Source organism: Hippocampus bargibanti, linkage group LG07, assembly GCF_051943395.1.
Source record: "Hippocampus bargibanti isolate YZ-2025 linkage group LG07, ASM5194339v1, whole genome shotgun sequence".
Classification (NCBI taxonomy): domain Eukaryota; kingdom Metazoa; phylum Chordata; class Actinopteri; order Syngnathiformes; family Syngnathidae; genus Hippocampus; species Hippocampus bargibanti.
In genome coordinates, this window is record NC_142740.1 from 20,207,133 (window position 1) to 20,230,337 (window position 23,205).

Consider the following 23,205-nt stretch of genomic DNA (forward strand, 5'->3'; position numbering starts at 1 on the left):
AAAGATGGGGCAGGCAACTTTTCAGTTATCTGCCCTGTTGTCCGTTAACTTTTTGTCATGAGTTTCAGACGCTGTTTTTAATATAATTTGGGCAGGTTCGGCGGGCCGGATTAAAAAGCCTAACGGGCCGTATGTGGCCCGCGGGCCGTAGTTTGCCCATGCGTGGTTTAGACCTTTAACTATGCATGCGCGAAAACACCCTCATTACCTTGAAACCACCTCTGCACTATGCTAAAATGGCGCCTGTTTTACTAAGGGACTCACCAACCACACATCTATGCAAATATATGCTATAATATCATAAAAGCCTTCATGCATCACAAGTCAAGACAGGAACTTTCATCAATGCCCATGTGTCGACCTTGTTGGAGAGAACAATGAACAGGGTTAAAAAGGATCCTTACATGAGCTCAGTGTGTTTGTCATGAAATAGCAGACAAAGCCATGAACCATTTGGACTGTGAATGAGCTTGTGAGTGTGTGTGTGTGTGTGTGTGTGTGTGTGTGTGTGTGTGTGTGTGTGTGTGTGTGTGTGTGTGTGTGTGTGTGTGTGTGTGTGTGTGTGTGTGTGTGTGCGTGCATGCGTGTGTGTGTGTGAATGTGTGTCGAGAGCAAGACAGCAAACTGCCAAGACACACTCCACACCAAGGCATCAAAGGGCTGGATGACTAAGCCCCATAATGCTCTCATTTGGCATCCAAAGCGGGGATTCTTTAGCAGCCCCACACTCATGAACATGTGATGCTGTAAATTTATAGCAAAGACAAATAGACGAGGTACAAGACTAGCTGGAGAGTTTTCAAGGGTGATGGGGAGAGTCGGCGTATGCTTTAACGCAGGGGTTGGGAACCTATGGCTCGCGAGCCATATATGGCTCTTTTGATGATTGCATATGGCTCGCCGATAAAACTAAATACATATTGTCGTTTTTTTCGCCGTTCATTTCCCGTTGGGGCTGCAGTTGGCGGAAAGCGCAATTTTGATTGGATGACACTGACCTAGAATGGCCGAAAGCGCCATTTTGATTGGATGATAGTGGCCGTCATGTTGAAACAGGTAAACGCCCCTTTAAATGAGCCCAACTTGTGCACTTCAGCCTGAATGCATCGGAGAATTAGAGGAGAGAAAATGTTCTGATTCTAATTTGCAATGAAACAATACCATCGATGAAACAGTCGAATGCCAGTGACATTTTAACAAGCCCCATGTTAACGTTAGCATCAACATACTTCTGCGAGAAGTAGATTGCAGATAGCAAGTGTGGCAGCTTATGAGCCGTGTGCAGGCTAGCTAGCAGTAACTTCGCCTCTGGACCGGCAAATTGAATTTCATCCCTGGATTTTTACCAATCACGAGGAACGGAAAACCATTCATGTTAACGGTGAGTACTATCACAAAGTTATTTTAAATAATACATTCTGATATTTTGTTGAAAAGTGGCCGCGCGTGTGTGTGTGTGCGCGCGCACGCGAGCGTTTGTATGTGCGCGCGCACGCGAGCGTTTGTATGTGCGCACGCGTGCGTGCGTGTGACTCTCACTGAAAAACATTTCTAAATATTTTACTTTTATGGCTCTCTTATTCAAAAAGGTTCCCCACCCCTGCTTTAACGTATTGGCTGAGTCCGAAGGAACAGATGCGAGCTAAGCAAAAGGAGCCTGTTTGTTGAGGAAACCGTTTGTTGAGGAAACGTTGACGTGACTGACATTGCCTTTCATTTTTTTGCATGCTTATGGTTGACAGTGATCTGTCTTGCGCGAATGAGAGATTGATGACCAAGCACCTTCTTGTCATCCATTTAACCTCCCTCACCCGTTAGATATAACAATACATTAACAATAACAATACATTATTGATCTGGCAAATCTGACTTTAAATTAGGGTGGGTGTGACCCCTGATCCCCAATGAGCTGTGCAACCCTGAATTCTATTCCTCTCTGAAATCTATTTCACTCACTTTTCTGTTTGCTTTGTTCCTACACAGGGCGGATGCATTGGAAACCCACGATCAAGCCTATTAAAACAAGTTTAGCCCCTTCCGTTTCCACGACTCAATCCAGCCCAATCAGACGTTCCATTTCCTGTCCTCGATCCATCGCTTCTCTCTCATCGCCCAATGAACTACGAGCTCCGTCCAGTAGGCCTTGCCCAAATGTTCCCCTCCTCACGACCCTCGTCCGGCCAAGCTCTGCGACACTTCGTTCCCATTCGCTAAGTCGCAGTAGCTCTGCTTACCGTGTGCCTCACAGCAACAGCCTGGGCACCATCCAATCCAACTTTGTAAGTGCACAAATATACACATGCACACAAGCAAACACATGAACACACAAACACATTAAATACAAATTATTTTCTGTCCTTTACAACTATTTTATCTCTGTCCAACTGTCCTCCCTAACAACGACTGTCCATTATCTTGCAATCTGCCGTTCAACACCTGCCTCCTCTGTTCTACTATCAAGTAACATTTGGGTACATTGAAATAAATCGGGCCTTTTTTTTTAACTAAGCAAGCACTTTAGACTCATGTTTGTGTGCATGGATCTGCAATATAATATTTACACTTTTAAGATAAAAAAATACTGTTCAGAAAAAAATGGGGCTAAAAGTTCAACATTTACAAGAAATTTACCACCTGATCAAAGCAACTATAAAATGACTTTATTATAGCAACACTCACTGTCGGCTATCCTAAACACATATTGTTTCTTATTGGACGCATATAGGGTGAGCCACTAATTAATCTAAGGAATAAAGAACAGGAGTCGGAGCTTGTTCGTCAGACACTGACTGCGCTTACTGCCATGAGGATTCGATTTCCTGGAAAAACGGAGGAGGAGACCGAGGCAGTGCTTGATGAGGTGAGTGGACCGCTGGAACAATTGCTAACGGCAGAAAGGAAGATTCTCAGCATGTACAATTAAGTTGAAGTTGAAGGGATGCATCTTGACTTAAGATCTTTGAATGTCAGGGTGGATCTAAATGTGTTTATGGCCATTAATAGAAGTTTCAGAGTCACTAATTTTAAGCAGCAATGTTGGAAAAAGTTCGAGTATACTTATAGTTTCAAATGTATTATGACATTTGCGGCAGGGCTTGTCTGTATTTTTACTTGACTGTATTAAGGAGACGAGATGAAAACAAAAAAAAGTGTGCAGGGAAAAACAAGTCTAAGATTTTTCTGCCTCTCCTCTGTGGTGAAGTAAGGTCGCTAACTCTTTCTCAAACATACTGTATTTGCAACCCCAAGCTATTTTCTGTGCTGTTCGTATAGATTAATCAGGATATATTAATTTTTTTTTTGCATCTCAGTGTAAATTACACCACCATTTTAATTCTTTTTTCTGTCTTTTATTAGAGATTGTGAGAATTAAAGGTAAAGAAGCATGAGTTCCAGACACAACCGTGAATGAACACTCTTTTTGTCATACTTTCAAGGCAGAGTTTCACCTTGAATTTCCATGAGAAGCAACGGCACCTCAATCCAGTGAATATGCCTGAGAGTCTGATGAAAGCACCCATCTGTCTAATTTTCCGACTCAGACACTTTTAAAAGCCATGGCCGTCCTTTGAACCAGCTGTCCGCTCAGCACCAAAGTCCCTGTGGTGCTCAAAAGACAGACGGATGCCGGACTCTCTTTAACCCTGATGAGCAAAACGGCTGCATTTTTTTACTGGTCAAATTGTAGAAGAAAAAAAAAAACGAATGAAAAAAAAAGTCCCAATCTTAATTCTAGCTGTCTTGCTCATGCGGGTCAATATTTCGATTCTGTAAGCCTTCAGGTGTAGCCTTCTGTAATTAACCACAATTGTGCCTATTGATACGTTGTCATAAATGTAAACACCAAATGTAACAGAATAGCTTATTTATGATTTACCCGAGGCGTGCTCACACTTTTTCAGCATGGGAGCGACTTTTGAAATGACCAAATCAAAATGCTCTACCCATTATATTTATTGAGAAATATATTGAGGATTCTTGCAACTTATGTTGATGTATAGCCACATATGTTGCACAACACAACATAATAATGTAATTATTTTGCCATTATCTGAGTTCACTTGATGAGACAAACACACTTTGAAAATGTTATGGTAAAAAAAGTCCTCCTGCCATTCCGTATGAAAGTGATGTTTTTTTCTTCTTACTTGGTCCAGCTCCCCCACTCATTTTGATACCCAATCTTACGTTTAAGAGGAAAAAAACGAGTGAAAAATTAGGATGTGACTAACGACTAGCTTATTCATTTTGCAACGCTCAGGGGCGTTATTTGAGCACGCACAGTGTACTTAATAATGAGATATCATCTGATTGGTTGTCCGGTGTATCAATCAAGTCAAGGGATGAAAGATAGGCTGCCGTCTAGTTATTTTTTCAAAACAACTCAACTATATTTGTGTAGTGTGAGTTCAGGACAAGGTCACATCACCTTGTCATGCGGTCGACCAATAGTACCTTGGAGATCGACTGGTCGATCGCGATCTACCTATAGAGCACCCCTGGTTTAGCCTCTTTGATTGTAACAGCATAATTTAACAACATCTGTAATGAGACATGTCTTATGTTGTCACATTATAAAACAGCTCCCACATGTCTTATTTAATGGCCTTTGACATTTTTTAGTCAAACTATTCAGAGAATAACAATATATCATACATAACATCATCTTTTAAGAGGACTGGTATATTGGCTTTCACTGATGTAGTGCTTTTTTTAAATTCAAGGTACTCAGATAGCCCTCTCCTCATACTCATATTGCATGACATCAAACTGCAGCTAACTGGAGGTTCAGTGTCTTGCTCAAGGATACTCTGACATGGTCACCAGGGCTCAGAGTAGAACCCACACGTTTTATGATGAATTGAAATGGTGGAATATATCTTATTTTAACAATTCAGATACATTTTTAAAGGACAACCGACGTCACTTTTTAGTTTCCTAATTGACATCAGAAAAAGTTTTATAGCATCTAAAATACCAAAAACATGCATTATATTTTTATTCAAATACAAAACACCAATAAAAATGACTTAAAGTGTCCAAAATCTGCAAAAAAATTGAGCTGCAAATTGGGCATTTTCAGAAAGTCCCGCCCCCAGTTCGTGACGTCACGCCAAGACCTCTTGGATTGCCTGAGAATCAAAACAATGGCTTCAGATTCGGAGAATATGCTTTTTTTGTGACACATCCAGTTATAAATATGATTCAAATAGTTCTGAAGAGGAAAGCATACATGTTTGCAATTGATTAAAGAAGTACTTGCGTATCAATTTGAGCCGTCAGGAGCTGTTGTGAGGAATGAATCAGCCCGTTTCGACAGGCTGATAAATTCCTCACATGGCACTTGGACGCCCTCTTCTGGCGCAACACGAGGTTTTCAGACCAAACAAGCATTGACATGATGGAAGGACTGCTACAAGGTGTCCTTTTTTCGGTCAGGGGCGTTCCTTCAGTGACGTCACCTACAGACTCGTCACCAACTCAAAAACAAGACTTCCGGAATATTCAGTACGAGTCTTAAAACGTAAAATATAGCTATATGCGGTGGAATCTTTGTAAAATACGCTCAATAGAAGTCATTTGAAGCCATTTTACAAATTATGGACACAACTTCCACAGGACACAACAGTCCAGAGACGTCGGTTGTCCTTTAAGTAAGCTATATTTAAAAAGTAGTGAGTTAGAGTCGAGTTATAAAATGTATCCATATTCAGATGATGTGTGTGTGTGTGTGTGTGTGTGTGTGTGTGTGTGTGTGTGTGTGTGTGTGTGTGTGTGTGTGTGTGTGTGTGTGTGTGTGTGTGTGTGTGTGTGTGTGTGTGTGTGTGTGTGTGTGGTGTGTGTGTGTATGTGTGTGTGTGCGTATGTGTGTGCGTGTGTGCGCATGCGTGTGAGAACTGGGAATTGTTAGACACTTTGCACCACACCTGTAATGTTAACAAACCCTAATTAGAGCAGCAGTGAAAGGCTGATGAGCACCCTGGGCTGCAAGCAGAACACATTTTCAGGTCACATTAAACAATTTTGAGCATTTGATGTCTGTGATAAGCATTTTGCTCTAATAATCGTGCTATGTGGCACTAATGACCTTCTTTAAAATGAGCTTTTTTTGCCGTTCCATAACCTGAAAGGTGCACTGCATTAAGTTCATTTTGTTGTTTTTTAAATTATTTGATAATATTATTGTAACTTAAATTTATAATAACTGTGACAAATGAGCATGCAGCTCACCAGACAAGGCTGAAACAGAATCAGAAAACCTTTATTCGTCCCACAATGGGGAAATTTGCAGTCCACAGCAGCAATTTGAAAGGGGATATGGTGGGGGTGGGGGAGTAGAAAGGGCGGTCGGGGGGAAACAGTTCTCATTGCAAGGCAGCACAGCGCAAGCAAACATACTGTGTTAACTTAGTCCTGTTTCTATTAATAATTGAAAAAGAGCATGTATTGTATTGTAGTTTCCCATTACAGATCTGGAGCTGCATAATTCTTGAGTATTTTTTTCTGTGACATGGCCCTTTCTTGAAATGATTTTTATCAATTTCAAAGCATATTTATGCTCTTTTTTGTAACATCTCTAAAATGAGCAATATTTCATTATGTAACATAGTGGTGTACATATTTTACTTATTATGAAATATTGCTCATAAGGAAATCTTTTGTAATATTAATTTACATCTTTTGTTCACAGATCCTTGATAACTGGAAATTTCATAAACCAAAAGTAGCCTCCTACTGGCTTATAAAGTTGGACTCCACAAAACAACGGAAGGTAGGCAAATACAGTATAATTTTGTTGGCAAGGTCTTTTGTCAGAAAAGATGCTTCTGAAAAGAAATGCATCTCATAAAACATACTTGATATTTCTAATTATGTGTCCCTGTTTTCAGATTACACATTTGTACCATGCCAGGCTGAAAAGAAAGATGGTGTCTAAAACATGCTAATGAAATCCTATGTATACAGCCGTTCCATCCATTCATCCATTTTATAGTGCTGTACCTCATTAGTGTCCTGGTTGAGCTAGACTTTATTTCAGCTGCCTTTGGGCGAGAAGTAAGCTCCAGATCGAACTGGTCACCAGCCCATAGCAGGGTACAATATGGACAAACGACCACTATGACATTCACATTGATACCTACGGGCAGGGGTTTTCCATTAAACTAACTTATCTAACATAGTCTTGGAGTGAACAGGCAGAGGTGCTAACCACTGAGATCACTATACCACTGCGACTGCTTATGTTATTGATCCTGAAAAATATGCTCAATTGTAAGAAGTAAAGTTGGGGTGCAATTAGCCTGCAATTTAGCATGGGGGATGATTATTGGACTTCAGGTAGCCAAAAGTCGAAAAGGTGTGAGGCATGTTTACGCACTATGGATATCAAGGATACAAAATCATTTTATCCCCTTATAGTACATTGTACGCTGTGCTGTTAATGGAGGTTTCTTCAGCCGTCATCTGTACAAATGTGAAGGTTTCGGACGTTTCGCCTCCTATCCAAAAGGCTTCGTCAGCGAACTAAAGTCTGACTGGTCGTATCGGCCCTATTTATATATCCCTAATGTCCAGACATGGTGGCGCCGGACACAGCTATGATAGGTAACCTATCACTCCTGTACGACTGAGAGCTTACACAGACGTGTGCTGTTAATGATAATTAATTTATTGTATATTTTTATCACAGAACTTGCATTTAGAATCATTTGCAGGATGACAATTTCGGCAAACTCAGGCTCATTACCTCGCCATTAAGGGATTCAAAACGGAAACGGGATGTAAACAAACTAGAAGAGGGGGCAACATTTAAAGCGACACTCAGTAAGCATGCCCCTAATGATGCCATCTCTCAGCCACCGCCTTCTCCCCCGCTGTGCTCAGCTTTGTGGTGACGCTGATGTTTGATTTGGAGTGGAACAGCCTAATGAGAAGTAGGCAGAGGTCAGGAATGATGCGGCCACCGTTCTGCCATCTGATTATCATACCAAATGTGTGTGTGTGTGTGTGTGTGTGTGTGTGTGTGTGTGTGTGTGTGTGTGTGTGTGTGTGTGTGTGTGTGTGTGTTAGTGCCTCGACTGGGATCACCACCTTATCGTGGTGAGGCACTTTGCGCGTCTCCATGACCCCGAGAGCTATGTCGGCTGGAGTCTTGTACTCCTGGCAGGGTCACCCAAGCCGAACAGGTCGGAGGGTAGAGGCCAGACAAAGAGTGATCCCAAACCCGCACCCGGGGGTAGGCGTAGGCGGAGTCCAACAGATCGGACCACCGGCAGCCCCTTGCAACCGCACTCACCTGAAGGTCGTCTTGAGTCCTCACTCTTGCCACTGGAATACAGCGGGTGCGGCCAAGTATGTGGGGGAAGGAATTGCGCGCCCCGTCCCTCACACTAAATCCACTAGTAGCACAGGTTCCAGCTTCCACCATATAAGTCCACTGGCGATAGGATAAAGTGACGGGGGCAGGTCATGGATGTGACTGGAAGCTTCTAGCTTGATTCCTACACAGGGGCGGTACAGGATTGATGGTCGTTGCGAAGATGGGATGGAGCAACATTATCCTTCGGCAGCATCCTGTGCGTCTGAGCAGCCCTATTCAGGGTCCGCACTGCTCACCGCTTATAGGGGAAGGGTCTAGAAAAGGTGACCTAAACATTGCTTGTTCCACCTCACCTGGGTGGCCCACCGCAGCCACCAAGGCTTCCCCCCTCTGCGGTCGAAAACGGAATATAAATAAATTAATGACTATGAACCTGGCTTCCTGGAATGTTCGCACCCTCCTCGATGCTCGAGACGGGATGGAGAGACCTCGAAGACGAACTGCCCTCATCGCACATGAGCTCAGGAGGTACAACATCGATATTGGCGCACTCAGTGAGACTTGGTTCTCAGGCGAGGATTCACTCACAGAAGTTGGTGAGGGCTACACCTTCTTCTGGAAGGGTCTCCCAGAGAATGAGCGAAGACTCCATGGAGTTGGCTTTGCTGTGAAAAGCAGCTTACTCAGTAACATCCCTGAGTCCCCCCAAGGCATCAGTGAACGGCTTATGACCTGGCGTATTCCCCTGGTAAAAGGTCGCTTCGCAACTTTAATCAGCGCCTATGCTCCCACCTTGGATGCTGACGATAACACCAAAGATGCCTTCTACGAGTCCCTGGATGCTACCATATCCAAAATTCCTGCCTCTGATAAACTTGTTCTGATGGGTGACTTCAATGCCCGAGTAGGTACTGATGCCAGGCTCTGGAAACAAGTAATCGGAAGACACGGGATGGGGAAAATAAACAGCAATGGCCTCCGACTCCTCACTCTGTGCTCTGAGCATCAGTTGATTGTAACTAACACCATCTTTCAACTGAAATAGAAATACATCACATCATGGATGCACCCCAGGTCCAAACATTGGCACTTACTGGACTACATCATCACAAGGCAACAAGACCAACTTCGCTCATTCTCTGGGAGACCCTTCCAGAAGAAGGTGTAACCTTCACCAACTTCTGTGAGTGAATCCTCGCCTGAGAACCGAGTCTCACTGAGTGCGCCAATATCGATGTTGTACCTCCTCAGCTCATGTGCGATGAGGGCAGTTCGTCTTCGAGGTCTCTCCATCCCGTCTTGAGCATCGAGGAGGGTGCGAACATTCCAGGAAGCCAGGTTCATAGTCATGGGTTTGATTATATTTCGTTTTCGACCGCAGAGGGGGGATGCCTTGGTGGCTGCGGTGGGCCACCCAGGTGTGGTGGAACAAGCAATGTTTAGGTCACCTTTTCTAGACCAGAGACTAGCAGTGCGGACCATGAATAGGGCTGCTCAGACGCACAGGATGCTGCCGAAGGATAATGTTGCTCCATCCCATCTTCGCAACGACCATCAATCCTGTACCGCCCCTGTGTAGGAATCAAGCTAGAAGCTTCCAGTCACATCCATGACCTGCCCCCGTCACTTTATCCTATCGCCAGTGGACTTATATGGTGGAAGCTGAAACCTGCGCTACTAGTGGATTTAGTGTGAGGGACGGGGCGCGCAATTCCTTCCCCCACATACTTGGCCGCACCCACTGTATTCCAGTGGCAAGAGTGAAGACTCGAGACGACCTTCAGGTGAGTGCGGTTGCAAGGGGCTGCCGGTGGTCCGATCTGTTGGACTCCGCCTACGCCTACCCCCGGGTGCGGATTTGGGATCACTCTTTGTCTGGCCTCTACCCTCCGACCTGTTCGGCTTGGGTGACCCTGCCAGGAGTACAAGACTCCAGCCGACATAGCTCTCGGGGTCATGGAGACGCGTAAAGTGCCTCACCACGATAAGGTGGTGATCCCAGTCGAGGCACACACATGCACACACACACCTTCTTTGTTTTTTAGCTTATTGCGAATTTTATATAGATAAGAAAAAAAATCTTTCCTCTTACATCTTTCCCTCACAGGTTTTGGACATAGTGCGGACCAATGTGCGCTCAGCACTGCAGCGGATCTGGAAAGAACCAGATTTAGAAAGCCTTCACTTGTATCGCCTCTTTAACCGTGTCTTTAGCCGACTACTCTGGAGTCATGGTCAGGGGCTCTGGAACTGCTTTTCTAATTCGGGGTAGGTGTGCGGTGCGAGTATAGTGGAACTTTGACGTACTCATTTTCTAACGAAAGTATTTTAAGTTATGAGCTGTTCATTTTTTACCCAATCATGAGCTCTGTTCTATGCCTTTCTGAGAATGTTGTGTACGGTTTGCTACAAAAGAAGGGGGGTGCCAAAATAATAATAATAATAATAATAATAATAATAATAATAATTAAAAAAGAAAAAAAGAAAAAGGGAAAAAAACTGGACACTTGTAAATATGGGTTGTTGCAATACAGTAAAGTCTCGTTATATCGATATCGGATATATCGATAGTCCCGGTTATATTGATACTATTTCTATGCACGCACGGAGAAAATTACATGCAAACAGGGTCGGATATATCGATAGTCCCGGTTATATCGATATTTTTTCGGACTCCCTTGAATATCGATATAACGAGACTTTACTGTATATCAAAATGCATTTCTTGATTCTGCACTATGTACAGTTTTTTTCTCTTATGGAATGGTTTTGCACATTTACATTTGCACAGTATACAGTTGACATTTTTATTTTGTTATGCTTAGAATATCTTGTTTTCTATCCTTTCACCCCACCCCCATCCCTTTTCAATTGCTGCTGTGGACTGCAAATTTCCCCATTGTGGGACGAATAAAGGTATTCTGATTCTGATTCTGATAATACATTTCATTTATAAGCGCCTTTCAAAACTTTCAAGGACAGTTAACAGTCACGGGATACGTTTTTCTACCGGTGAGCATGCTTTTACTAGCCACATTTCCCAATCCCATGTTATAAAATAAATACTGAAATCCTTCTTGAAAAACATTTCTGAAAAAAAATCCACATTTGAAAATAGTTTTCCCAGCCTTGTGAAAATGTCCCTTTCATTGTTAGTGTCATTTATGGAAAATAACATTCTAATTTTGGGTTATTTTTCAATTAAGTTGTTACTCACGATGTCAGGACAGTCAGGAAGGTAGCGGGCATATTTAAAAAGCTGACGGTGTCATTAGAAGTGAGACATCATAAAAAAAGTGTTCAAAGAGAGATTTTCCAGTTTGGCGGTTCACAAGGATTATTTTAACCTCATCTCCTACCAGCAGCTGCACCTCATGCAGCTTTTGTGTGATCACAGCATGCTGTGCTTAATCCAGCTAGCTTGCTTGCATATTGTCCATGCAGCATCCCCGAACAGCGGGTCATGGCCTCAACATGGTTGGGCCTGCCAGGGGGCCCTGGTGTCACGCAGCTACAGTAAAGAAGAGCACTGCTCCAAATCCAAGTGCAGCCCCTCCACCCTGCTTTTCGCTGCCCATTGTTTGATACTTTATCTAGGGACTTAGCAACAATCAAACAGCCCAGCTGCATTGTGGCCGATGCATGCAACTGGCTTTGAAAATGTTTAAGAGGTGAGGAATGGAACAGTTTTGAAGCCTTTCAGAGGAGTCAGCTCCCACCCCCCTAAGGAGTGAAAGAGGGCTGACATCAAAAGTACCACCCAGGGTATATTGCTCCGTTGTTGAAGCTCTCTCTCAGTCAGGGGTATGTCTGGGATTTAAAGAGGGTTAACTGTACTCAGATTTATTTCATCCTTCCTCTTTGTTTGTCAGCCTGCCTTCCTGCGCATCTGCGCGACAGAAGTAATGTAAATCCGCATTGATACAACACATGTGAAACTGCAGGATGAATATTTGAAAAATGATCCATCCATTTTCTGATCAGCTTATTCTCACAAGGGTGTGGTATTCTGGACCCCACCCCAGCTGTCTCGTGGTAGTAGGCGCGGTAGCCCCATAACTGGATAGCAGCCAACAGCAGGACAAGACAAACAACCATTCACACACTCACATTTACACCTCAGGACAATTTGGAGTGTTCCGTCATCCTGCCATGCATGTTTTTGTTATGTGGGAAGAAAGCCGGAGAAAACTCACACAGTTACGGGGAGGATCTGCAACCTTTACGAAGGCCTTTTTCACTAAAGATCATGACCAAATCATAAAAAGATTACAAATATATATTCTATATGTAATTATTGGACATCTTCAAATTGACATCATGGCTGTTAATCAAACTGTGTCGGTTTGTTTGTCAACAGCTCATCATGGGAGAGCATCTTCAGTAAGAACAGTGAGGTGGTTTCGCCCCAGGAGCTGCAATGCTGCCGCAGGCTGGTGCAGCTGTGCCGAGACTGTTTATTAGTCGTCTACAAGTTTGTCTCAGAGTCTCGAGGCTCTTTGACCGGGCTCAGCCCAGAATGGGATGACACCAGGTGAGGAGAAAAATACACCCTTATTGCATAAACATCTTTGTGATTTTTGTTTTTATAATGTTTCAGATGCACTGGAGAGTAAGTTAGCCCCCTGGGTGCCGAGATAATACTAAATGATACATTCAATAGGACAGCATTTAAGAAGTCTAATCTTGCTGTTCTCAGCTTGCGGACATATGTTAAAGCTGTACTTCTGGAAAGACCATGACTCAAAATGATTGAAGAGCATTGCAAAGTTTGATCAGAGCTAAGTACGAAGCAAGCCTTGTGTCAGGAAAACCAGAGAACTGTGACAAGGGTAGAGATAATACAGTCCATACAGTGTGGTTCCAAAAATATTGACCATTTTATATTTAAATTCCCTTAGAACCACTTGTCATTTTAAAAAGCCTCAAAGCCATCATCTCCATCTCAAAAAACTAATTTAATACAGGCCACCAAAAATCACCCTCATTCAGGTTGATCCCCGCAGGAAAGCAGTTGCTCAGGTTTAGTGAGTCAACTTTAAAAGAGCATATGCTTTGGGCCAGCACACAGGAGAGAGCAGGAAATGGGGAGGATGAGCGTGTTGTTAATAGGAAAAAATGTTCCACAGATTAGTGCTCAGGTTAGCCCGGGCCCCCCCTCCCGAGGCCTGCTTAATTCAATTAGAGCCCAGATGAGCCTGTGTAGCAAATGACCCAATGAGAGCAAGAGCTTCTCTTTTCCCGGGGACTCATTTTACATGATTCATAACTCTCACACATTTTAACAGGGTACCACATAGTGTCAAAAAAACTCAAGAACACCCTGAGCCTTGTGTTTATTCCATGGATTGTTATCAATCCACAGTCTCGTCACCTCCCGCATCGATTATTGCAACGCACTTCTCTTCGGTATCAACCAGAAATTTCTCCATAAACTCCAACTCGTCCAAAATTCTTCAGCCCGGATCATCACTAGAACCCCCTCCTTTCACCACATCACCCCTGTCCTCCAGCAACTCCACTGGCTACCTGTTAAACATCGTATCGAATTCAAAATACTTCTGTTTACATTCAAAGCCATCCATAACCTTGCCCCTCCCTATCTTTCTGACCTGCTTCAAATCTCTGTTCCCTCTCGGTCCCTCAGATCTTCATCCTCCCTTCACCTCTATGTGCCCTCTGCCCGTCTCACCACGATGGGTTGCAGAGCTTTCAGCCGCTCTGCTCCCAAACTCTGGAATTCTCTTCCACCCAACATCCGCAATATTGACTCCTATTTTGAAGGCTCACCTCAAAACCCACTTGTTTAAAATTGCTTTCAATGTATAGTTCTATCTGCTATTTTATTATGTATCATTTTACTTATGGTTTTATTGTTATGTGCTTTGTTTTATTGTTTTTATTGTAAAGTGTCCTTGGGTGTTTTGAAAGGCGCTTGAAATAAAATGTATTATTATTATTATTATCAATGGCTAATAGATTAATGAGATTTAATAACTCAAGCAAGCAGGAAAAAATAAACATTGGGGATGTATCTATATTTTTGTGGTAGGGTGTAATCTGAAGAGTCTATTCAAGCATGCATGTGCTTGTCTTTCCTGGTTTGTTCGGTCTGTATATGTTTATGTGGAAAAAAAAGAGTACTATTTGCTCCTGGACCAAACTCTACCCATGGCTCCACCTCTGCTGCTGTTGCTGCCGCTTCCTCTTCCTCCGTCTCTTCGCCCCCCGATGCAGGTCTCTGCTTGGTTTAGTTGCACTAAATCCCAACACTCATCTATTGGCTCCGTCCCTTGATCACGTCCTTCTGCTTGTCACTGTTAGATTGTACACTTGGTCCCTCCTGCTCCTCAGCACCAACAGTCTAGCACTGTTTCCTCTCCTTCCTTTCTCGTTGAAGCAACGGTCCATTTGAAATTTAAGATGTGTTGTAAAATCAATTCCAAATGTCCAATTCCAATGTGAAGGTGCAATATTTGAAGGGAAGCAGAGGAAGGCATATTGAGACGTGTTTGTCAATGCTGCAACCTATAGGTCTGGCTTGCTTTGTGTCACCTTGCTGCCACATGCTAAAATTGAGCTTTTCACCAACTACTTCTTTGTCCGAGTGCATTTGATAAACAGGCTTCCCGTTGCATCACATCAGTTGTATTAATAAAGAGTGTTTGTGTTGCAAGGCGGCCCGGTGGTCCAGTGGTTAGCAGGAAAACCTCACAGAACAGAGGTCTTGGGTCCAATCCCCTCTCCGGCCTCCCTGTGTGCAGTTTGCATGTTCTTCCCGGCCCCACGTGGGTTTTCTCCGATTCACCCTGTTTCCGGTGCGGTGTTTTGAGGTGTGCTGTCGGTGTGACGGAGTAATTCAAGGTGGAGGTGGGACTCCACCAGGGGTCAGGTCTGAGCCCTTTCTTATTTGCTATGGTGATGGACCGGCTGACAGACGATGTTAGACAAGAATCTCCTTGGACCATGATGTTTGCAGATGACATTGTGATCCGTAGCGAGAACGGGTAACAGGTGGCGGAGAAACTAGAGATGTGGAGATATACCCTGGAAAGGAGAGGAATGAAGATCTGTCGCAGCAAGACGGAATATATGTGTGTGAATGAGAGGGATCCAAGTGCAAGAGTGATGCTACAGGGGGAAGACATAAAGAAGGTGGAGGATTTTAAGTACTTGGCGTCAACTGTCCAGAGCAATGGAGAGTGTGGAAAAGAGGTGAAGAAGCGTGTCCAGGCAGGCTGGAGCGGCTGGAGAAAAATGTCAGGTGTGATGTGTGATAGGAGGGTTTCAGCTAGGATGAAAGTAAAAGTGTATAAAGCAGTGGTGAGGCCACCCATGATGTTTGGACTGGAGACAGTGCCACTGAAAAGACAGGACGTAGAGCTGGAGGTAGCAGAGCTGAAGATGTTGAGGTGTTCTTTGGGAGTGACCAGGTTGGATAGGATCGGGAATGAGTACATTAGAGGGACAACTCATATTAGAGGCTTTGGAGAGAAAGTCAGAGAGGCCAGACTGAGATGGTTTGGACATGTCCAGAGGAGAGAGAGTGACTATATCGGGAGAAGGATGCTGAGCCTTGAACTGCCAGGCAGGAGACCGAGTGGAAGACCGAAGAGGTTTATGGATGTGGTCAAAGAGGACATGAAGGTAGCTGGTGTGAGAGAAGAGGATGCACAAAACCGGGATAGATAGAGGACATTGATTCGCTGTGGTGACCCCTGAAGGGAAAAGCCGAAAGGAAAAGAAGAAGAAGAACCTGCCACGTTCCAAAAACATGCATGGCAGGCTGATTGAACACTCCAAATTCCCCTTGGGTCTGAGTGCGTGCACAGATTGTTGTTTATCTTTGTCTGCCCTGTGATTGGCTGGCAACCGGTTCAGGTTGTCCCCCGCCTACTGCCTGAAGATGGCTGGGAAAGACTCCAACACCCCCATCCCACAACGCCAGAGAGGATAAAGCTGATCGGAAATGAGTGAATGAATGAATTAATTAATTAATTAATTAATTAATTCATTCATTAATTAATGTTGATGTTACTGGGTTGACTTCCAATGAGTTCTGCCAAACATACACTTTCCAGGTACTTTTTGGGAACACAATGTAAATAGAGTTCATATTTGTTGTTATATGACTTGCTTTGATTGTCTGTCACATGCTAGCACGAGGCTGTTTTTTAAGGTTTAGGGGAAAAGAATCTATAACAAAACAATCATGAATTGAATTCCTAAAACCAGTTGGAGTGTTACCTGGATGATCTGTTCAGACCGAAAAATATATTTTCCCTTATTTACAGCTATGCTAGTTTCCGTTCTGTCTAAAATGTTTTTGGTGAATGTTTTGTTTTGTTTTTTGTTTTGGGTGGGGGGGGGGGTTCATTTTAAAAGTTATTAAAAGTTATTGTTGATTATGAGCCTGTAACAAGATCTGGCTCTCATTTTGTGCTCAGGTTTGGGTGTTTCACAATGCTCCCCAAGTCTCAAGTGTGGATAAAAATCTGCTCTGATATAATGCAAACTGCCGTTGATGGTCAAGAGTGGCCCAGAAATACATTGGGCATTCAGGAAAATAACATTTTCCCCAAATTTCTGATAGCCACCCTGACAATAGTGGTCTTCCAAATACGATAAACTAGATTTGAGCGCAGCTGTGAAAGATATGAGTTTATACAAAGCATTTCTGCTGTATACTCGTGCGGGCAGCAAAAGAAACATTCAAGCCCCTTGTTGACGCACAGCCAAGTGATTCTGTTGCTGGGCTCTTGAGTTTGTCTGTTGTAGACCACACCTGCCTCATCATTCAAGCATCCTTCCCTGCGTAGTGCCCTGACCAGGTGTGTCAACAAGCTTGTGAGCCTCAGAAAAAGTCCTTCAGTCTGTGTGGGCAGATAAGAGGAATCGGCCAACTGGATTCACTAATGACTTCCTTGTTAAACCCAAAATTAGATGTCTCTATCCCAAAGACATTTCCCTCTTTTTTTTACCATGATGACAAAAGTTTAAGATTCTGTGAACCTTCATCTGTCTGAGAAGTAATTAGGGTTAATTGGGGTGTCCAGTCGAATAAGGGACGGAGATAACCTTCAAGCCTCTTTGTAGAACTTGGTCTATGATTGTGTAAGCTATCATAGCAGCCCCCACCACCTTTATCCTTCATGATATTAAATCTGTGTGTTGGGCCTCTTAATTAAGCATGGCAGTTGCGTGGAGTGGCATGGAAGGCCTGTCAGTTCTTACTGTTTAAATGTGAATGTAAGAAATGGAGCTGGAGACTAGATTTCTGTCTCAGCTGACTGATGAAATCAGAAGTGCATGAGAACTCTTCCCCAAGCTTTCGAGACAGCAGAGCGTTGTTACCAAGATCTTCTTCGTGATCAAAGTGAGTCTGGACCTGGAAGATGACGAATGGGGCCCCAATTAAATGTAACCAGCAGTGACAGAGGGCTGCATGGATGTCACATATGCACGACTACCACTACTGTGATTCTTTCTATGGGCAGAATAGGCTCAAAGTGAATCGGAGAGAAAAGCAGTGAACACACACAACCCTACACAGGGATTCAATATTTGATTTTATTAATTTGACCTTGGTTTACATGCCTGGTTCATAGAAGTTGAATTAATAATTCCTGTGTCATTTAGCTGCCAGTTCATAGAACCATCACACAAACACACAAAGGTATAAAACATTCTTTTTTTTTAAACGAAGAACTGGACTGAGCTGTTCACTGAGTCCAATTACAGTAGAGGATGTGCTGAAGGGATACCAACAGCCCACTTGAAGCCATTTCAAGGACACTTGATGGACTAAGCGAAGTTAATTTGAATCCATCCTGACTCTCTTGGGTCTGAGGCTGCAGTGAACGCCCGCAGCGACATACTTTCTTTTTTTTCCCCGGATGACATTAGAAAGAAGCTGCCCAGCTAATTTGTCTAAAAGCTATTTGCCAAAGAAAGAGAGCTGTTGGAGAAAATTGTGCTCATTCCGCACCAGCTTAAAAGAAGATTATTCTTCACTGTCTGTACATTCCTAAATGGCTGCTCTTTGTTTCGACTAACACGTTGAAGCTCCTCAACTGGGACTGTTTCTACTGACCATTGTATTTGTTTAATTACATGAGAGTTTATGTTATTTGGTTCTGGATAGTGCAGAAATGTCACAGATATGAAATGTGAGGCATGCTTCCAAATGACCCTTCTGGAAGAATTCCACCTCGCCCACTGTCTCGTGTTGTCTGACTACCCTGACATTTTGAATAACCTTCAGCGAACCATAGTCCGGATTTAATCATCTCATCTGACATTGCTTTGACAACCAGATCTGACTCATTTCCAATAACTGAGGAGGATTGCTAGAAGGTTCAGGCCCTCATGACTCTTATCTCAACCTGACGCCGGTCTCATTCTCAGGTACTGGAACGCTGTTAGCAGGAGCTGCCTCACTGCTCTGTCTCGGTGGAAGGTGTCATAGGAAAGTCTTAGAGAGATTCTGACACCTGTGCCGCAGAATCATAGGTGAGGAATTTTCCGTTCATGGTATGTAGGAAATTAAGCGTGCAAGTTAAAGTTGATCTCTCAGTATCATTTCAAATACGCGCAAGCAAGCACATGGGTGTCAAAGTAGAAGATTGTGAGTATGTAAGGTTGGATGTCAGTGCTAAGAACCCTGACCTCTGAAGTGTGACTCCTTGTATTGTTGATCCTCTCATTATGTCATATCCTTTCCCCTTGTCCCTTCATTCCTCCATCTCTTCCGTCTGTCCAGGTATCTCCTGCCAGTGACCTCCCAGTTCATCATAAAGTGGCCTTCGTCCAGCTTCGGCCACGTGTCCACAGCCGCGCTGCTTGTACGCAGCCGCTTTGTCGCCAGAATGGGACAATTCTGAGGTCATCGTGGCAATGTCAGTTTTGGAGACTTTCACCATTTGACGTTAGTCTGCTTCCGATTACTTTCTTACAGACAAACTCCCAGAAAAGGTTATGAACTTTGAACAGCTATTGACACCTGATAGACGCCTCACCATGGCCTGTCGCCCTGAGTGAGACCAGCAAAAGCCAATGGATTTGGGACAGTCTTGGCACCGCTGTCAGAATCCTCCAAACTTTGTCTTCACCACAAATAACAGAAAACAGGGGACTTGTCCATCCGTTCACATTGTAATTGCTCTATTTTAACAACTCACTGTATGGCTAAAACTCATGGTACTGTAAAAACATGACAGATGCAAGTATTTTATTTATTTATTTATTTTTGTTATTTATTTTTCAGATATTCCTTAAATCCAGTGAATGCTAACACGGAATTCAACTCTGGAATGCTAACCACAAAGCTTATTTTTGCTTGCTGTTTTAAATGCTTCCTTTCTTCTTCTTTTCCTTTCGGCTTTTCCCCTCAGGGGTTGCCACAGCGAATCGATGTCCTCCATCTATCCCGGTTTTGTGCATCCTCTTCTCTCACACCAGCTACCTTCATGTCCTCTTTGACCACATCCATAAACCTCCTCTTCGGTCTTCCTCTCCGTCTCCTGCCTGGCAGTTCAAGGCTCAGCATCCTTCTCCCGAAATAGTCACTCTCTCTCCTCTGGACATGTCCAAACCATCTCAGTCTAGCCTCTCTGACTTTCTCTCCAAAGCCTCTAATATGAGTTGTCCCTATAATGGACTCATTCCTGATCCTATCCAACCTGGTCACTCCCAAAGAAAACCTCAACATCTTCAGCTCTGCTACCTCCAGCTCTGCTTCCTGTCTTTTCTTCAGTGGCACTGTCTCCAGTCCAAACATCATGGCTGGTCTCACCACTGTTTTCTACACTTTTCCTTTCATCCTAGCTGAAACCCTTCTATCACACATCACACCTGACATTTTTCTCCAGCCGCTCCAGCCTGCCTGGACATGCTTCTTCACCTCTTTTCCACACTCTCCATTGCTCTGGACAGTTGACCCCAAGTACTTAAAATCCTCCACCTTTTTTTATCTCTTCTCCCTCTAGCATCACTCTTGCACTTGGATCCCTCTCATTCACACACATATATTCCGTCTTGCTGCGACTGATCTTCATTCCTCTCCTTTCCAGGGCATATCTCCACATCTCTAGTTTCTCCGCCACCTGTTCCCTGTTCTCGGTACAGATCACAATGTCATCTGTGTGTGTGTTGTGTGTGTTTAAATGCTTCCTTTCTGTATTCTCAAAAAATGTAACTTATTTTATAACTGTTGTCAGAGTATTTATGTTTTTAATAATGTTTGATCTAGTTTACACAAGCTACCCCTTCATTCAACAAAAAAAAGTTTCCAGCTTACGTGAGGGATATTAAGTGTCGATTTTTGAAACATTGTTTAGAATGAAAGTGTACTACAACCTAAAGAACACGGGAAGCCAAACATCATGCAGAGCACTTAGTTGTAAATATGCACTTTGTAAAGACAATTGCTAATGGGTGCACATCGAATAAATATTTGTGTGGTGACTTTTTAGTTGCCTGTGAGACGGATGAGCTGCAATGGGACTTGAAGTTTACTTGAAGTTTAGTTTGGTTGTTTAGACAAATCCCTTTAAAATGTCATCAGTTACAAGAGCTGAAGATGATCATGGGTGTGTTTTTTCGCATCTGGATTGTGTGCAGCACATTGAATGGTTTGGACCGTCAGCCCCAAATACTGATAGCATGGATGTGTTCGTAAAAAGCGCACCTATATCAATTGTGTTAAGGTTCATATTTCAGGAACCACCATTGGACTTGTGAAGAGCCGTGAGTAGAATTAAACAACACGATAAAAGTGTGTTGTCTGCGAATGGAGTTATATTTTAAGTAGTTTAGTGGCTCTGTGTAGAAACCCATAAAATGTTACAAATGTCAAGATTAATATGGTGTGCCAAAAACTCTCGAGCAGCAAAACTGTTTCAGACGGTAAAACAAAACAAAACCTTTGACATCAGCTTACAATGCCAAATTTCTTTTTTTTCTCCTGAATTTTACAAATGCGTAATTTGAAAGACACCTTTCTTTTAATGGAGGAATATGATTTTTAATGCAAGGGAGCAATAAAATGTTCAACACAAACATTTGCCTCAGTGATGTATTTTCATCTCATGAAGTCACAAATCTAATTGTGTTGAATTTAACCAATTGATCGGAAATATCTCAATGCAGTTCTCTAGCATGATACACTACTGAATACACTTGTGAATAAAAAAATAATTATGAAATTACTTTGCTCCGTATGTTGTTTGATTGGCAAGCATTATTTACCATTCTACATGATTTACATTACCTGATGACTATATGGTGTGTACTCTATTCATGTTGGCATATTACAAAGCATGTTTCACTTTATTCAGGTAATATTGCTTCAGATGATTAATTGATTGGCTCATCAAAATTCGTTGTTTTCAAATATTGACAACTGATTCATATTCCTTTTTTCACATTATTCGCATTTTCTTCTTGCGATGTATTTTTGAAAAATATTTTACTTTCCTGGTATGATGCATTCACCTCTGAATACCATCCATATATTTTCCACACATCAATCAATTTCTCATCTATAAACCACCTTTCATAAATATATTGTCATTCAAAGTGCTTTCCTGATTTTAAATCGTTTAGCATTGATTTGCCACTTGTAAAAATAGCAATTGGAAGGCAATAAGACGACATTGTTTATTGTCGCAAGCTTTTTAATGGCCATTCAGTGGAGCAAAAACATACACATCCCGCAAAGTCACTCTGTCACATCCGTTTCCAACTCAATTTAGTTCTGTCCTGACATGCAGAAATCATAAAACAGTCAAAAGGCCTCATTTCAACGGACTTCCTTGACACCAATTATCAGTTCCCGATTATGCATCGACAATAGATAAATACTTATGTGTGTTGATATGTATTAACACTGGCTAGCTTCGGAGAAAAATATCCAGTTCTTTCTGACCGACCCACCTTTCCACTGCTCCATCCACATATCCTGACAGCAGAAGAGATGCAGGCCACAACCTTGAGGTTCTGCAGTCTTCACCTTGGCCTCGACACATGCAAAGCAGAGACTGACAGTCTGGTTCGATGAGCCTGGCATGCTGTCCAAAAATATGTCCCCCAGCAATCGGGTTGCACTGTTCTGATCTGACCTTTCCACTTCACCCGAGTCACAAACTGCTTTATGTACATTTTTTGGGAAATCCCGACAACATCACCACTGACTCTTTTCACAACCGAGACACACATGACCTAGTTTTGCGGTCTAAGACCACTTCTCTGGCTTGGAAGCGACTGTAAATAAGATGTAAAAGGTTGTGATAAATTAAAACACAACAGACTCCTGCCTCAATTGAGTCACAATAATGTGTTTTATTTATTTATTTATTTATTTATTTATTTATTTATTTATTTATTCATTTATTTATTCATTTATTCATTTATTGTGGGAGGGAAGGGGTTGGATGAACTAAAATAAAAGGAAAACGGCCAAAGGAGGATTCACTTATTGCCACTCCGTCTAGGTTTCAGTGATAATGTGCATTCAATCAATTAGCTCGTCAGTAGTCTGCTGGTTTTAATATCAATACATGCGGATGACAAACGTTTACTTGTCTCATTGCAGTTAAAAAATACCTGCAATGGTTCCTAGTTTGACCAAATGTAAGCCCACTGAGAAAACGGAGCATCAGCGCAGAGCGCCAATGCGTATGTGGAACTGTCGTGGCTTGGAATTGAAGCGGATTTACGTGGAGCAGGACATGTGAGACAATCTCTTTATGTCAATGGATGCTACAGCTTCGTGTTTGCTTTCAAAATTTAGTTTGTAGCAGACGTGCACATTTCAACATAACGTCTCTGATGCACTGGTGAAAAGGACACTTTGATCCTCTCCACTTTCATCTAGAACTGCTTCA

At 42.8% G+C, this 23,205-nt stretch overlaps 1 protein-coding gene across 9 annotated transcripts in view; it reads left to right on the plus strand.

Moving 5' to 3' along the window:
• Window positions 1-21,398, plus strand: part of ttll7 (tubulin tyrosine ligase-like family, member 7) — a 91,153-nt gene extending 69,755 nt beyond the window's left edge. For 7 of the 9 annotated variants that reach the window (XM_089000765.1, XM_089000762.1, XM_089000767.1 and 4 more), the window contains 8 exons: window positions 1,984-2,279; window positions 2,726-2,860; window positions 6,692-6,772; window positions 10,428-10,588; window positions 12,681-12,854; window positions 14,460-14,557; window positions 18,728-18,832; window positions 19,083-21,398. In XM_089000765.1, the coding sequence (XP_088856891.1) occupies window positions 1,984-2,279; window positions 2,726-2,860; window positions 6,692-6,772; window positions 10,428-10,588; window positions 12,681-12,854; window positions 14,460-14,557; window positions 18,728-18,810 (1,028 nt within the window). In that variant the 3' untranslated portion in view covers window positions 18,811-18,832; window positions 19,083-21,398. Of the gene's footprint in view, window positions 1-1,983; window positions 2,280-2,725; window positions 2,861-6,691; window positions 6,773-10,427; window positions 10,589-11,236; window positions 11,333-12,680; window positions 12,855-14,459; window positions 14,558-18,727; window positions 18,833-19,082 lie in introns of those variants that run through there. The other 2 variants (XM_089000763.1, XR_016115543.1) reach the window with 2 other exon arrangements.
• Window positions 21,399-23,205: the final 1,807 nt, after the last annotated feature.